Genomic DNA, 17,862 nt, shown 5'->3' with positions numbered 1-17,862 from the left:
ACATTGATTTGATCATGCACCTGAAAAATCTTCCTAAACGTTAGGGTGCATTGGAGGCCAATAATCCCACTTTGTGGATGCATTTCAAAAAGCACTGCATTATTCTTTTTACTAAAATTATTTTGCTGAAATTGATCACAAAAATCTGAAGCTAACTGTGAGACTGTATGTACAGAAAATGGTACAAGTGATACAGGGACTAGAATCTACCGGTGACAATAAATTTTGCCAGAAATGTAAAGTAAATGTTATTTTTGTCTACTGTACATTTCAGTTGAATATCCATCCATCCATTATCCAACCCGCTATATCCCAACTACAGGGTCTGCTGGAGCCAATCCCAGCCAACCTACCAAAAATGCATTAAAAACAGATATGTATGAGTAGCTGAATATTAGAGGTTCATTAAAAAACAAACCAGAGTAGCTAGAAAAGTATGATTCTACTCATTTATATTTCCAATGTAACAATCAGAAAATCCACCCTTTTCAGAGTTTATTTCAGCAAACTGTATAACATGATTCTGGAATGGCCACTGAAGTACACTTACTTTCATTCTCAGTACGGAAAACAAAAATCCTTTGGCTTGTGACAATTTCAAATTTACTCTCTTTTGCAGGTCGCACCATTTGGATGGCAGCCAATGGGATTACCCCTTTTGGATAAACTTCCTGTCAGGAATACATATGGATTAGATATTGGAAGAAAAGAATATTTATTAAATGGGATGTACTGAGATTACAAGTACAACATTTTTTCTTAAATACTCTACATACTGTCCCTTAGCCTGCTTGTTTTAGAAAAAACACTACAGTGAAAAATATGACTACAGAATAAATCGATGTCAAGCAGTACAAGAGCACCACACTAAACCTTTACAAAACATAAAACGTGAAATTAATTACGAATTTTGATTTTACATTTTCTTACATTTTAAGTACCTGAAAATTGAATGGTGTTAGACCTTTTCAGACAAAGAGGAAACATGTAATATTTGTTGTTTAAAACAAACTAAAAAAAGGTTACCTTTTCATTATTAAAGTACATTAAGTTTTTCCCATCAAATTTGGAATAGCGCCTTTGAAACACACAGTTTCTAAAAAAAAAAAAAAAGAGAACATAAATACGTGTTCCAAATATTTGAACCAAAGAAAAAAGTTAAACAGTAAACAATTAATGTATTGTTGTGATTGATTGCTATCAACATCCAGGCAAATATTACTGTATGCATATTTTATTAGGCTGTTTCTTACAAACTCAAAAGCTTGTCTTTTAATTCACTAAGCCCTTTGCTTTTTAAAAGTAACATAAAATATACTTGGCCCCCTAAAATTCCCTTTAAAACACCTAAGAAGAAAAATTACACAATAATATCACTTCATTTTGTGAAAAATTTTAAAAGTTAGCCAAATTGTGGGTAAAGCAAAGAAATGTTGCATACATTCATATGTTTCCAAACACCCAGCAAAAATTTAAAAAAAGGAAAAAAAACTTTCATAATAAAAAACTAGTCCAGTACCTCCTGACAATGAACCAATAAACAATGCCTAAGTGATGAAACACAATGGCTGAGATGCAGAATATGCTCAATTGTAAAAGTAGAAATATAATGAAAAATCTCAAAGCAAATGAAGTTTTATCATTTTGTCTGATAACATGATGTTGGCAGTAATAATATCCATCAAACAAGTTTCTCATTTTCACAAACACAGATACGATGAAGAAAGTATAAATAAGTTATTACAAAATAAGTGATAAAAAAGCTTTATAGTACAACCTCAACTTGTAAAGATAAATCTGAGTATGCTGAATTTACACATGAACTGAAATTGGAATATAAACATAAAATGAAAGGAAAAGAACGAAAAAATGAACACTGGTGCTGCACACAGCGATAGGCTGTTTTCTTACATTGTGCAAGGAGGGAATTCTTGCTCTCTTGATCTGTCTGAGCCATTGCAGCACGACAATCTTGTGTACTCTTCAGCTTTCAGGTTTGCAGTGCAAGAAAGACGGAAATGCCTTTTGGGTGACTCTAGCTGCCTCTCTTCTACACAAGTGGGAGAAGAATCCCACATACAATGGCTTTAACTTACTCAGGGTGGTATGTAATGGCACGAGAATGAAGAAGACATATTCTCTGTTGCACTCTGACTCACTCACATTCACTAGGGATGGTGCATGCTTGAAAAAGAGTGAAGTGCACAGTACTGTATGATCACTCAGTCTCCACCATGGGAGGAGAGGAAGCAAGATGTGGTCCTTTGTGCACTTTGCACCTCGCTTACCATGGTGTGCGAATAAGGCCGGAGTTAAGGCAGTTGTGTGTGTGCTATACTCTCTTCGTCTCTCTCCCTAAATGTATCCTTACTAGGAATAAGAGATACATTTAATCCACCTACTGTGATATAGAAGTCTCCTTATTTTGAGGCAGCAGTGTTAATACTGCACCACTCTGCCTCACTATATATAATATGGTATGTGAAAATTAAGAAAATGAATGGTAATGTCAAGTACTGACCTGTAGTACACATGTATGGTTTTAATTCTCGGATGCATACATTTTATGATTGTTCAGAGTGCTTTGCTGTAAAAACACTACTGAAAGCTTTGAAGATGAGTCTTTAACATTTCATCTCACACCGGCAGTTTGGTTTACAGTTTATTTCTAAAGGTAAAACCAGTATTGCTTTTGATTCAATAGTACTGATGCACAAAATATTTTCTTCCCTTCTTAATTAAAGAGCATTCTAAAACGAGGTTCTAAAGCCTTGAAATATATCTCCACAGAGATAAGAATAATAAGTTCCTTTATCTATATTATAACTGTTTGCCTTCATTGCACTTGGCTCACTGTTAAATATCACACAGCAGTGTGAACTTAATCAACAACTGAGTGTCAACCATAATGCCTGTCAAACCCAAAGTAACAAAATGAAAATAACATAGGATCACTGTTGTTTTTAGGCAACTCACAGATGATTAAAAGTAAACAGTGCATCTCATCAGCATAATCCATAAACTTATGTACAAGCTTGAATTAGCCTTTGATTTAAGAGGCAGAAGGTATGCATACATTGTTTCTGGCAGCACTGTGTGTAAAGTATTCATATGCTAATATTTTTTATGCATAGTACGCTAGACTGAGTTGCACACTCTAGGACACAAATTATGCACTGTGTAGAAAGGCAAAATGAAGGAAAGAAAAATGTTTGCACTCATTAAATTTGTATATTATAATACTGTATATCCTTTTTTAGACACCATGTTTCCCATTATAAGATGTGATGGGATTTCTCTCACATGTGATTTATTAAAATTTTATGTATACTGCATGGGTCAGACTATGGAAAAACACTTATAGGCAGACAATTTATACTGTATTTATACTATATATTAAATAATATATATTCATCCATCCATTTTCTGAATTTGTTTCCATTAAACAGGAAAAACATTACAAAATCAAATGCCATTTACATAGTCTTTGCTCATATTTCTATAGGTGCCCAATTATTCTCACGAAAGGAACACATTATTTTGGTGGTTCTAAAAATGAAGACTGTTACACCTAATTTTAACATGAGGCATGTGCAGGCACAATAAGCCAACTTCTGTGGACACACAAGTTTGAAAAAACAGGGGCTCAGTGCCAAATTGGGCAAAACGCACTCAGTATATCAAAGGCAAGAACAAAAGTACTAGAACAAAAATCATACATCTATAAATCCAAAAAACTAAATCAATGGCACTAAGTACACTGTGCTAGAGCAATGTCACCATCTAAGCTCTCCATTTTTAGTGCCCTCCTGTCTCACCCATCATTAGGCCGGGTTTATACTTCATGTGACGTGTGCGCCTATGGACGCTACTGCTACACAAGTGGTGTACTGTTTATACTTCCACACATACTTTATGTAACTCTGGCATGAGGCATAAACAATCCCTGGCATGGCATCAGCTCATCACAAGGTGATTACAAGCACACACATAGCACCATTTTAGCATCACCAAATCCTCAAACCTGCATGTCTTTGGAAGGAGCAAACTGTGGAAACTCACCAGGAAAACATGGAAACTCCAGGCAGGGAACACCAGGGACATGACTCCCTACTGCAGGGCAGCAGGACTACTGCTCTGCTTCTGCCCAACCACCTCATGTGTAATTATTAGCCATATTCATTATTTAAATGAAGTTAACGATTAATCTGTAAAATGTAACATGCATACTTTAATTAATTTCATCATGAAAGTGATATAAGTATAAATCTAAGGATTCTAAAAGTGCAGACAGCTGTAATATCATAAATTTAACGTGTTCTGTGTGGCAATTACTGCTTGCCACTGCTATCAGTTCAGGAGGAAGCCCCAGAAGCACATAGCATTTAACAACTGGGTCGGTTTTAAGATGGCATTAACAACGGTCTACTTTAATGACATAATAAACTACGAGATTAAGGTAGGAATTTCGAGATTAAAGCAGAAATTTCCACTTTAATCACAAAATAGACATTTTCACTGGGTCCCTAATTTTTTTTCTCTGTGGCTCAAATATGCTGCCATACAAAAGATGGCACAGAACATCGTGTTGTGTCATTACAATTGGGAATGTGTTACACTTGAATATAAAAGCACCACAAATGCATTTGTATGTCAGCATTTTGCTTCACCACATCAAACCATTCATCAAACATTGAAGCATGCACATTGATCCCGTACAATCTGCAAAGCGGTTTGCTGAAACATGTTCATAGTAAACAGAGACTCTGACATCATGGTCCAACTTGAACAAACTACGCCCTCCATTTTTTGGTGGTACTACAACTCGCACATGCATCGCGTTATGTTCTGAGGAAATACTCGGAGGACGTGTCAAATGAACACTGGGAACGCGGTCAGCCCTTAGAGAGCTATGTAATTAATGTTGCATTGTAACAGATACAGACATGAGTGCCAGTAACAAAGAGCTGGTAAAAGAAATTGTGCTTCAGCCATTTTCTGACAATTAACAATTATATTAATGTAAGTATTTTCAAGAAATTAGATATAACAAAAGACTGCCTAATGCATCATTTAAATTAGATAAACATCTAAGAAACTATCATTTCAGTGAAAAAGTGTAATTACATTAAACTCACTGCATATTTTAAGAGAGGACATAGTGTAAAGTGCTGTGTGATATCAAATATTGTAAACCGAAATCAGTAGCACTGAACAATGACACTGTGAACCTGAATGATCATAATGGTATTTTTATGCATCTAAGACCAGGGGCCTCATGCATAACGCGTGCGTAGAATTCGCATTATAACATGACGTAAGCACAAAAGCCGGAATGTGCTTACGCACAAAAAATTCCAGATGCAGTTCGCCAAGTTCCACGTTCTTCTGCTACATAAATCCCGGTCAGCGTGAAAAGTAACGCTCATGCACACGCCTGGTGTCCCACCTCAACTTCTCCCAAAAGTACGCCTCTTTGAATATACAAATCAATATAAATAGCCATTAAGATCAGCCTTCTGTGAAAAGACAATGGGAAAAGCACAGGGGAAAATATAAAAATTTCAGCGAATACCAAGTGGATGAAAGGAAAAATATACTATTTGTTGGTTTAAACAGTGGTATAAACAACAAAAGGAAGTCAATCGAGTGACATAATATGTCGGAGAAACTCGAAAGCTCAAGTTCACAAAGTCGCACAGTGCCCGAAATAAAAAAGAAGTTGTCACATATCAAAGTCGGTGTGAAAAGGCGAGTCGTAGCCCACCGGCTGAGTGCGATATGAAAGCTTATTAGGGTATAGAGAAAAAAAAAATAGGCACACGGTGTGAAAAAAGCACGAAACATCAACTTTAATCTCGACATTTCCACTTTAATCACATAGTTTATTTTGTCATTAAAGTAGAACATCATAAACTTCATCTTAAAATTGTTTTTTAGTCTCTCAAATTCCATCGTCGCTAAAGTAGCAAGTTAAATGCTTTGTTTTGTATTTGATCTTCTGTGTGCTCTGTGTGTGTGAATCACTACGTGCTTCTTAAATCAGCTTTCTCTTCCTCCGACAGGACACAGAATCCATTACATTCGTGATATTACAACTCTCTGAATAATTAAAGTACTGAGATATATATGTGATATAATTTTCATGATGACAGGAGTTAAATCATGTTATTAAACATGGGAACATGGTGAAGCAGTGATTGTTCATGTCTCAGATGCTTGCTGCGCCATGCGCGACCTTCGATGAAATGCTTTAGTACAGAAGTACTGTATCTTTCAAACACACTAACCTCCAATTCCTGTCCTTACTTTTCTTTCTCCAAATACCCAACTGCCACACAATCAGCTCTGTAATAGATGTTAAGCCATCTGTAAGCTTAGAACGCTGATCCTTCAAAACTTTTAAGGAACATTGAAATATCTTCGTAGTACATGTTTAATTATTCTATCCATCCATCCTTCCAGTGTCACGCCAGTCCCAGTAAGAATACAGCGCGAGGCAGGAACAGTCCATGAATGGAATGCAAGCTAATAGCTAGCGCTGCAGCACCGTGTCCTGGCATGTTTAATTATTGACAATATAGATTATTTAAATAAAGTTAAAGTTTTATCTGTATAATATAATAAACATATTTTGCTGCATTTCATCTTAAAAATGATATCGTCATCATATGTAAATATGCACTTTATGAAGTGCCTCAGGTTGTGCAATATTGTAATTGTAGTGCAAGTTTATAGTGAGGTAATTCTACTAATAGGTACAGACAGTTCTACAAGGAGCACTTGATTGAGTGCGTTTATAGTTCTTGGGATCAAACTCTTTCTGAACCGCAAGGTCCGTACAGGAAAGGCTTTGAAACGTTTGCCGTGTGAAAACAGTTCAACAGACAGCATGGCTGAGGCAGCGTGTGCTTGATGCTGTATACCGATAATTCTCTTTCTCAGCTGCTGTAGAACTTTGATTCCCCACTCAGATACAGTGATATAAATACTCTTGAGTGGTGCAGTGAGAATAATATGGAAAAAGATGATCTGCTGTGGCTACCCCTAACGGGTGCAGCTGAAAGAAGAAGAAGGTGCAGTGTGAGTAACAACGCTAAAGCAGCTATTGTATTTAGAATAGTTTGACCATTCCGTGGACCATTATATTATTACTGGTTAATTACAATCAGATACATTAAACTAATAAACGATATGCAGTTAATTTCAGTGTATTTATAAAGCCATGTCAGGGGTGTTCATCTAAAAAAGAAAGGATAACCACACAGGAAGAGTAGCACTGCTTTGACGCTGGTTGCCACCAGTCTGCAAAACCGAGCGTAGAACTTGCGTACAACAGGATATGAGGTACCGTGGAAATGTGCGTGGCTTTACGCCAAGTTTAGGTTTTATACATCGCGATTTGAATGTGGAAACGTTCTTACGCCACATTTCTGTGTGTACGCACCGTTTATACATGGGCCCCAGATGTTTTACAGTGTCATAAAAGTGACACTTGTGGCCTCCCGTGCCCTTTCCATTACAGTGTGAAATTACTTTAAATGTTAAGTTTGTACACTCTTTAAATTCATAGGTATTTGACAATGAATCTGTGCTCGTGTGCACAAAGCAATTAACTTTTTATACATTTTGTCCAGTGGCACTAGGATAGACTGTGAGGTCAAGAAATAGATAAGCAGGTAAAGAAAACTGGTGGATGATTCAAAGCCTTTTTTCTATAATTAATCTCAAATTTTAATTTGCTATTTAAATTATAATACATCTTACCTTATACTTTATGTGTAACTCTTTTTATAAAACATAGAGAGTAAAGATACTCTGCCTAAGGAGGCTCCCTTGTTCCTACCACCCAAAGTGATGCTGATGACCCAATTTTCTATTATATTTAAAAATTGCTATTCCTAATAATCCTCATATATTAATTAATATTAATTTCTTTTTACAAAAACAACTTTGAAATATTAAATAAGTCTTTAAAAAAAAAGACACTAGAAATTTTACCCATGAGGAGACAACTTCTCCAGCCAGCCACTGATGATGGGGTGGGCTGGGTCCGCAGCAAATGTAAAACTTGCATAAGGGGAAATGGTCAAGTCATCAGCATATTCATCATTATAGGAACAGGTAGGAAGACAGAATGACTGACTGGATGTGTTAGGTACTCCCACTGTGAAATAATCTTCAGACTTGTTTAATGGAGTGCTAGGGATCAGCCCATCTTTGGTAGCACAGTTCTGCCTGAAAACACCAATAAAAGATACATTTAGTTGAAAGCTGCACATACATGAATAAAACCATATAGTGATTCTGTGCCACTGTTACTACACATTTTTGGTTCTGCATTGGAGGTGTGCGAAATTTAATCCTGCTGCAGAGGTTCTCATGTAGTCATACATAAAACACATACGAAATCCCCACCTTGATAACTAACAAAGTAATGAGGGCAGCCTTTATCTGCCTTATAGAACTTATAATTATTTATACTGTAAACAGTGGTTTTCAAACTTTTTCTGTCAGGCCATTCATTTTATGGATAAAAATATTGCCGCCACCAACTAATAACTATACACATAAGCACACACACAAACACATCCTTTGCTGTAACATCCGAGATGAATCACTGCAATGTGAAACATCAGCTGAAAAAGAATAAACAAGTCAGAGTAACAAGGGGATTGTATTAAAAGTTGTACAAGAATATATATTTTCTGAAGTAATACCTTAATTTTAACTCACTTGTTTTATTTTTTAAAGAAAATGTCAATAATGAAAAGTAAACTTACAACTTTACTGTAACAAAATTAATTGCTTTAAACAACAGTTTTTTTTCTCTTAAAATTAGCATTGTGTGCAGGAATTACAGGTTCACAATCTCTATGAAAATACTATTTATACAGTTACTTAACATCTGAGATACAATAATTTACATTTCTTTTGTTTCTCCAGTTGACCAAGGGGCAGGTGAAGTGACTTTCTCATGGTCACAAAGTTTCACACAGTAGCTGGATTTGAACCCACATCATGAGGGATTGAAGTCTAAAAGCCTCAAACATTACACCATACTGCCAGCCTAATGAAAAACAGTACCTGAACATTTCTTTGAAGAATTGCACCTCTAGCCCTGCAAACATTTCAATGACAGGAGTGAATTCACTGCATGCTGCAGATTTTCAGAAATGGGCTGCTGCTTTGAGATTCCCACTCTTAGTTCATTTTCAATGTACAACTTTGACCTGTATATTGTCTTCATTGAGACAACTGCAGAAAAATTTTCTCACACAGGTAGGATGTGGCAAAAGACAGGCATATAGCCAAGCTTCTCTGCTTTTTCTCCTTCTACACATTTATCCAAGGCCAAGGTCTTAGTCATGAACTGAAGCCTCACTATTGAATCAGAGGTCACGGCAATGAACCATTTCTGTTCTGCAGTGCTGAAATCAACAGCTGGCGTTTCACTGAAATAATCTTGGATCCAGTTGTATTTTGCAGGATCAACCACTGTGAAATACTTCTGAAAATGTTTTTGTAAAGCTGAGATATGATCTTGCACACACAGAAACACTGTTATGTTTTTTAACCTTAATAAAAGATTTCAAGCTCTCAAATGAGTCTACATTCCCATCTTTCATTCATTGACCTCCCAATCTTCGGTTTTCTTGTAAAGGATGTAACTGTATCTGCAAGTTGTGGAAAGTGTATGCTGTTACCTTACAACTTTGGATTTAGTTCACTGAGTTTCTGAAACTTGCCATTAAGGTATGCAAGTTTCATTTGGAAGATGTCATTATTAAATGTGTGGGCAAGTTTATTGCTTTCTTCCTTGAAGAAAATTCTAACCTCATCCAGTAGTTCAAATACTCTCGATATCACCTTCCCACATAACAGCCATCGGGATATATTGTAAAATAAAACTGCAATGTGTTCAGATCCCATTTCCGAAGAAAATGTTGAATGCAGTATATATGAGCTTTGACTGGCCTTGTTTTGATATAGTTAACTGTAGCAATAACATCTGTTATTACATTGCTTAGTTTGGGACTAAGGTATTTGGAGTCAAGTGGCTCTCTGTGTATCATACAGCATGTTCACTGCAGTTTGGATGAAATGTGCTTGATGAGTGCTTGTAACCTCCCTGATTTTACATTTGAAATTAGCCTCTTTCAAATAGTTGTTTACAATTTTGAATAATTTGTCTGCATAATTCATTATGTGTTTGCAGAAAAGCAAACCCTCCTTCAAATAATTGGCATCAACATATCTGATGTATGTTATCAGTAAACAGCTTTTGTTGCTGTTGGTTGCTTTGTCAATCTGAAGTGTGAAACATCTGTATCTGATTTTGTAAATAAGCTGTTCCTCCATATATCTTTTGACATGCTGTAAATGCACCTCACAATGGTATTTTCTGATAGAGGAAATAACTTTCTGTTTACTAGCTGTTGTTTCATTGATCATAGAGGAAACTGCATCAATAGCAGCAGGGAGGAATGATTCCTCTGCTATTATGTGAGGCTTTTTACACGGGACGATATTGTAGACTACTTTGTAGGAAGTGAGTTGAGCTGTTGTACTGGTAAGGCAGAGAGAGATATGCCTCTTATTTTTTATCTTTGTTTTTCTAGCTTTAACATCTCAGGCAGTTTCATTTTGTTGACAGGCCTATCATAAACTTCTCCATGCCATTAGGCAAGGGTCCTCGCTGTGTATGGCATTGGGTGGGGCCAGATCTAGGAAGGTTTGGTTGTTTGAATCTTACCACATAAAACAAGGTGTTTTCTAAATGTCAGAATGTTAGCAAATAATGAGGTCTACCACTGCATTCAGGTACTTATCTTGTATGGTAACAAATAAAAATGACTATCTTGACAGGTGAATTGAATAAATAAATTAACATCTAATCTCATACCTACCTTAAAGGGTCAGACTTCAATACCCAACCCAGCCCAGCCCACATCTGACCCCATACCACCCTGCAGCAAGGTGCTGTTGTTTGTTGCTAACAGCATATGTTCAGTGTTTGGAATGACCAATGTAACACTCACCATCATAAAATGTTCTCCACTAACTGATAATATACCAAATACAGAGTCTCAAATTACAGGTACTGAAAACTATCACTGTAATCTGCCAACCTATGTAAACTCCAAGCATAACTGTACATCCAGACTGAAGACTCAGTTTCCCTTTTTACTCTGCTTTTCTTTAGCTATGGCTAATGCTTTTTTATATATAAAAATTAGCAGGCTCTATTGACACAACCTCCACTTGTACCAGCTGTTCTAGTTAAAGAGAAATGTACTGCCATAGACTAAACTAGACTCTATTTGTCAAAAAATAGAATATGTAAACAGTTTTTAGGGCTTGTGTTAGTGTGTTGATGTTTACTTTATTATTAGTTAAGTCATATCGTTTCTATGTTCATGAAAATGCATTTAAGAAAGTAGCAAAGTATTTAACAAATAAATAAAAACTTGCAACTTTAACTATAAAATTATCTTTAGGACAGAATGTTATTTTTACAGATATGCAGTTTTCATCTCATTTACAAACACCAATAACAAAGGATTAACTTTATTGAGCTAAATTATGCAATTTCATTTAAACCTTCTTCATATTTATCTTTTATATTGTTAAACTGGTTTCTACTAAACTTCATAGACTTCATAAAACTGTCTGGCAAACTATTTGGCATACGGTAATAATTCATAAAACTTGGAGCTCGTTGACATAATCTGTTGAGAAATCCTTAAATTTAGGGGTTGGGAAAACCTGGTAAGGCTGAATTTGGAGAAAATGGGTGTTCTCTTTAATTTACAGTGAATAAAAGCATGTCCACAAGGGGGAAGCACTTCCAAAAAATTTTACAGGAGCAGAGGGAAGCTATTAAATTGGCCATAACACACAAAATAACATCTAAAAGAAGAGGTTAATGACACACAAATATAATGTCATTAGCTTGCATAACAATATTTAATACCTTTATATTTCATGAAGTTCATGCAAAACAAAACAAAAAATCATTTGTAATTGTAACATTTGTGACAAAACAACTCTGTTAAATCAGACAGTGAAAAAGTCAGGAACACAGCCTCTATTATGGACAAATGATGTGTGTGCAAGTTAGAGCTGAAAGACAGTAATTCAATTAACTGATACCCCATTTCCTTTTCATAGGCACTTAACTTAATGTGTTTGTGTTGCCACTACAGATTTCAACAGGAAGAGAGGAGAGAAAGTGAATTAGCACCAAGTAGTTATGAAAGTATGCCCTTCTAGGGAATACACGTCTATTGTTAATTGTACTGATAAGACCTATAGAGAAATAAGTTAAACAATAAAATGAATATAATAGAAAGTAATTGCAAAAATATTTTAGATAATCACACATTTTATTTTTTATTAAAGCTAAATTTGTCTTAGGCACTTAGCTAATGTGCAAGTACACATATAAAAAACCCATTTAAATGCTAATCTACCTAAGTAACTGCTTTGGTGTAAAAGCACTGGTGCCAGGGCTGCTGATATTGGCTTGGGACACTTGTGACACTGAACTGGATTAGTAAGGTTGGGAATGTTATGCATTGTTATGTTATTTATTTATTTTTTGTACAATTGTATTTATTTAGTACACACCTACCTGAAAGTCCCTAAATGATCCTGGTTGCAAGTACCAGACTCTGTGTTCCTTTGATTTTTAGAAATCTGTGAAATATATGCAATGATAACAAGTTGACAAATTATATTAACTTATTTCACATATAAATTGACATGGAGATATACTGCACAGAAGCCCCAAAGGAAAACCTATTATTTGTATTTAAATGTTAAAAATATATTACTCACATGGTTGATGAAATAAAATGCACATGATAGTGAAACACAAAATTTCATATAATCAGCCAAAGGTCTTTTTGGAATCGCAGAATTCCTCCCATATTGTAAAGACAAGATTGTTAGATTAACTAGTAATAGTTCAAGTGAATAGTAGGGAATGTGAACATAAGCATATCCTGCAGTGCACTAGCATTTCATCAAGGATTAATCCCTATTGTGTGTTCGATTGCCTGTAACCCTGTACTGAACCAGGTGGGTTTGGAAAATAGGTAATAATACATTGGATTTTGCCTGCATTATGTTGTCTGTGAAGCTATGCCATGGTCATAAAGCACAAGCTCACTACTATATAGTTGAATTTGTGTTACTTTTTAATGTGCTTTCCTGAAACAGTGATAATAATAAAAAGTGAACCAAGACTTGAAAAATTCGGGGCATGATGAAATGTTCAAGTTTATAACATACTTTATATAGCTTTAGTACAGCTTTAAACACATAATGAAACACAAAATCACAAGTTAAGTAAATCATAAGTTAGATACAATACTTTAGCCTACCAAATATAAGAGACAGAGTCCTATCTGTTTGTGTCAAGCATGTTGCTTTTATGCGCATAACAATGTATAATTCAACATTAGTCTTACCTGCTGATGATCTGAACTGCTTCTGTGAAACACAGTTTCACAATATGGGTTAATCTCTTCTTCCAGTAAAACTAAACAAAAAAAAAAACAAAGCTATTAAGAAGATATAATGTTTACAAATCCTGCATAAAATATCTCCATATTCTAAACACACTACACTAGCAACAGAGTACTAGGTGGAAACCATAGATGGAAAGTTGGATGCAAGACCAGTTGAATACAAGGTAAATCACAAACAAGTGCCTACACTGGACATGTTTACAGTGAAGAAATAGCCTGGCATGCATGTCCTTGGGAAGCAGGGGGAAAAACTGGAGAACTTGGAGAAATATCTCACAGACACAGACAAGATGGTAGTGAATGAGCAAAGAATCAGCCCTATGTCGCTGGTGATTTGAGGCAGCAGCACTAACCACAAGGCCACCACATTGTTCCATTGACTGGTCAATCAGGAATATAAGTCAAAGGCTAAAGGAACAAACATTAAATTTAACAAAAAAGAATTAAAAAAAGAAAACCTCTCACCTCTGTCTCTACTGGAAGGCTCAGGAATCACTGTTAACTCCACCATACTGCTACTTAAACGGCTGAAGGAAGAAAGTAAAACAAAAAAATATATTTTTTTTAATTATTTTTTATTATACTTTATTAATCCCAAAAGAAATTACTTGGTTTTTTGCATACCCCTTGGGGTCAGAGCACAGGGTCAGCCATTGTACAGCGCCCCTGGAGCAATTGAAGGTTAAAGGCCTTGCTCAAGGGACCAGCAGAGTAAGATCTCTTTTGGCAGTGACGGGGATTCAAACCAGCACAGATCCTTAGCCTCAGAGCCATCACTCTTGGAAAATAATGAAATCAACATCATTTCAAATAACTACTTCCATTGGTACATACTGTTTTACATATATACAGTACAAGGGGGCTATTCAAATGCTGTAACAGCAGATCTTTACTGTGATGTACTTTAGTGGATCAATTTAAGAGTATGAATGACTACATTGCATTTTGCATCATAGCTAGCCTAGAATCTCAATGTTTCAATCTTAAACCACCACAGGGCAGATGGAACTTCTATTTCAATTTATCTATGTAATTATCTTAACCTTGAAGCAGTCATTGAAGCTCAGTTGCCAATAATTCTCAGTTACAAAATCAAGGGCATAAACATTGACAGTGAAGAAGTAAATGAAATATCCTTTGTTTCATCACAGTATGAATGAGCACAGGCACAAATGACACTAAAGAGACTGATGCCAAGAAATGTGTGTCATCTCTAAAGAAAACATTGATGTTACTAGGGGAAAAATTCTCATCAGGAATAAATATTCAAAGTATGTAATAGTCTTAAACTGAATTGATTACTTTTGGACTCGAGGAGGGACAATGCCTACAGTATGTCATCAGCATCAGATGCAAGGCAGGAAATAATTCTGGATAAAGTGCTGGGATAGGTTCCAGCTGCCCTGGATAAGCAGGTTAAGAAACTGGGTGTATGGATAAATGGATGGACAGAGCACCAGTTGTTCATAGGTCCCAGTCTCACACACACACCCACAGACACAGAATGCCAATTTAGAATTTCTGAAAGTAAAGGCGTATTAAAATTATAAAAGACACTGTCTTAAAGTTTTACAAGGACTCTTAGATTTTAAAGGCCATGTCAATATCTTCCTTAAGCATGCTATACCACAAATGTTTTCAGCCCTTCATCCCCAAAGATGTGCTAGTCAGATGAATTGATAATTCTAAATTGACCCAGTGTGAGTGTGGATGTGCTCAAGAGTGGAACTTGTGATGGACTAGTACCCTGTCCAGGGCTACGTTCTGTCATGCATCTGATGCTGCTAGGACCCTGAAATGGATTAGGTAGGTTATTTTATGTTCTATTATGCTATTTTATTATAACAATAAAATAATTTCATAAATCCCAGAAATTAGGAAAACCAGCAATCCATTTCATGGTAAGGACTATACTAAAACCTAACTGAAAAGGAAACCAAAGCATTCAGCCAGGAGTAGGTCAGAAATTCCATTTCACTTGGACAGTATCATTCATCCTGTGCATGACTAACTGAGGTTACTAGTTAAACTACTGTATATATTGTATTACAAAAACTGAAAGAAGGAAGAACACTTTCATATAAAGTGCTACAGGTGTTTGCACATGCTCTGACAAAATATAAATTTCAGAGATGGACAATATCTATCTGAAAAAATGAAGGCATTAGATTTTAATTGTTTGGAATATCTTGATTAAGTTGCCTTTAACAGTGTTGAAGACAAAACTTATATGTTTGGAAGAAGGGGTCGTTCGTGGGGAAGGCAGGTGGTATGTTTCAGTGACCGAGGCCTCACACTTCCCTGCCTCTTGAAAGTCTAGCTACTAATTATGTCTTTGCCTCAAAAGGAAAGATATAAATTCTGAACTGACTTTCAAGCAGTAGGACAAATCTTTTTACAATTGTCAGTGAGATTGCTGTAGTTCACCCATCCTACACATGGTTTATGGACTTAAACAAGATACTTGGGGTGTCTTGAAGGACATGCTATAATAGTACCATGTTTCAAGCCTGATGTGATGTGCCAGGCAGGCTTACATTTGTAAAGGTAAAAATGACAATAATTATCCTATAAAGAAAGACTAGTATCTGCATTCTTAATCTGTTAAAATGAATGCAACACTTCAGAAAGGGTTTAATGATTTTACTTATGATTTTATAATGATTTTAAGGGTGTATTTATTTTACTTTATTATTTTGCTGATTGAGATTTCTTACATGTCCTGGTGCAACCTGTAACCAAGTGTAATATAATCATATTTGATTATTTGAGTGCAATTTCATATTTGAATGATCTCCTCTTGTTTGTAGAATTTCACATGTTTAGGTAACTATTCCTTGTTTTTACAACAGGCACATTTCCTGCTTTCTTTAGGAATGTGGTAAAATGACTGACTCCTATTTAATAAAGTTTACATGTGACTGAAAAAATACTGCATATAAGCATTAACAAAGGGAAGTATATCTTAATAATCAGTATGAGCAAAATTTTAATTAGTTATTTAATCTCAAAATGAAACTCCACCTGTTTTCCTGTAAAATAACTGTCAAAATGAACCATAATTTATAACCCCAAGACACCTACTTTTAAGCAGCTGCTGCAATAATCACAGGGCTTTCCTTTTAGTTTCAAGCACCGACATGTTCAAGGTCTGAAGTATCACATAGTTTCAAGTGTTATGTATTAGTAAGGATTCCCTTATGATTTTAGGATGTCATTGCTCCTGAGCTCTCACTCTGGCTGTACAAGTAAGCTGAGAAGGCCCAGGAGCAGGTGATCATTTGTTTATTGTGGAGTTAAGCAAGTATTGTTCTCTGTGTTGAATTTTCTGTATTGTGCTGTTTTAAAGATTCTGATTTTTGGATTACATTTTGTGACTTTCTTGGCTAGGATTGCCTTGATGCAATTTCTGTGCCTCTTTTGAGCCTTTGCATTATACAGTTTTCTGAAAATAAATTCTTGATTTATTAAGATTTTCTTTTTGCCGTTTTAATTTAGGGGCAGCTTGGTGGTGCAGTGGGTAGCGCTGCTTAGGAGACCGGGTTCACTTCCTGGGTTCTCCCTGTGTGGAGTTTGCATGTTCTCTGTGTGTGTGGGTTTCCTCTGGGTAGTCCAGTTTTCTCCCACAGTCCAAAGACATGCAGGTTAGGTGGATTGGTGATCCTAAATTGTCGCTAGTGTGTGCTTGGTTTGTGTATGTGCGTGCCCTGCAGTGGGCTGGCACCCTGCCCAGTGTTTGCTTCCTGTGTTGGCTGGGATTGGCTCCAGCAGATCCCTGTGACCCTATAGTTGGGATATAGTGGGTTGGGTGGATTTTAATTCAAGGCGTGTGGTTACGATCATCCCTCCTCTTGTGGGGATTTGGATATAATTTTACTATATTTCTAGTTGTCTTGCCAGCTCCTTATTTTTATGCCTACTCTACCTGAAGTCAGCAGGTAGTATCAGAAACTTCTCTGAGTTCAGGTGAGCTTCATCTGGGCAGAACAGTTAGGATTCTGGCCTGCTCCCTTGCTTGTTTTGGAGGCCTCACACCAATTTTGCTATTGTGGAAAACTCCGCATACTAAAAATATGTGGTAATAAATGTGATATGTGACTTGAATGGTGCAATTTTTTGAATGCTTGAACCAGAATTGTCTGTTAATTCTATATCAATCTTTATACAATGTTTTATCTCTGTGTTAAAAATCAAAATGGATTACAGTAACCACTCAGCATGCAAATGAAAAGAAGACAAATTTGTGGACTTAATAAAGATTTGAGGTGACTGTATCCAGCAAATACAGCCCAATTGCTATGTGTTTTCTGACAGAAACATTGTG

At 35.9% G+C, this 17,862-nt stretch overlaps 1 protein-coding gene across 2 annotated transcripts in view; it reads right to left on the bottom strand.

The window, feature by feature from the left end:
• arap3 (ArfGAP with RhoGAP domain, ankyrin repeat and PH domain 3) overlaps positions 1–17,862 on the bottom strand; it is a 172,225-nt gene that overhangs the window by 41,361 nt on the left and 113,002 nt on the right. For both annotated transcript variants that reach the window (XM_039774588.1, XM_039774587.1), the window contains exons 3-8: positions 14,004–14,065; positions 13,479–13,549; positions 12,638–12,702; positions 8,002–8,238; positions 1,027–1,096; positions 551–671 (exon numbers count right to left, since the gene is read on the bottom strand). In XM_039774588.1, coding sequence (XP_039630522.1) covers positions 551–671; positions 1,027–1,096; positions 8,002–8,238; positions 12,638–12,702; positions 13,479–13,549; positions 14,004–14,065 — 626 coding nt within the window. The remainder of the gene's footprint in view (positions 1–550; positions 672–1,026; positions 1,097–8,001; positions 8,239–12,637; positions 12,703–13,478; positions 13,550–14,003; positions 14,066–17,862) is intronic.

This window comes from Polypterus senegalus, chromosome 13, assembly GCF_016835505.1.
Source record: "Polypterus senegalus isolate Bchr_013 chromosome 13, ASM1683550v1, whole genome shotgun sequence".
Lineage (NCBI taxonomy): Eukaryota > Metazoa > Chordata > Cladistia > Polypteriformes > Polypteridae > Polypterus > Polypterus senegalus.
The sequence above is the reverse complement of the archived record's forward strand: the minus strand, read 5'-3'. Positions and strand labels throughout refer to the sequence as shown.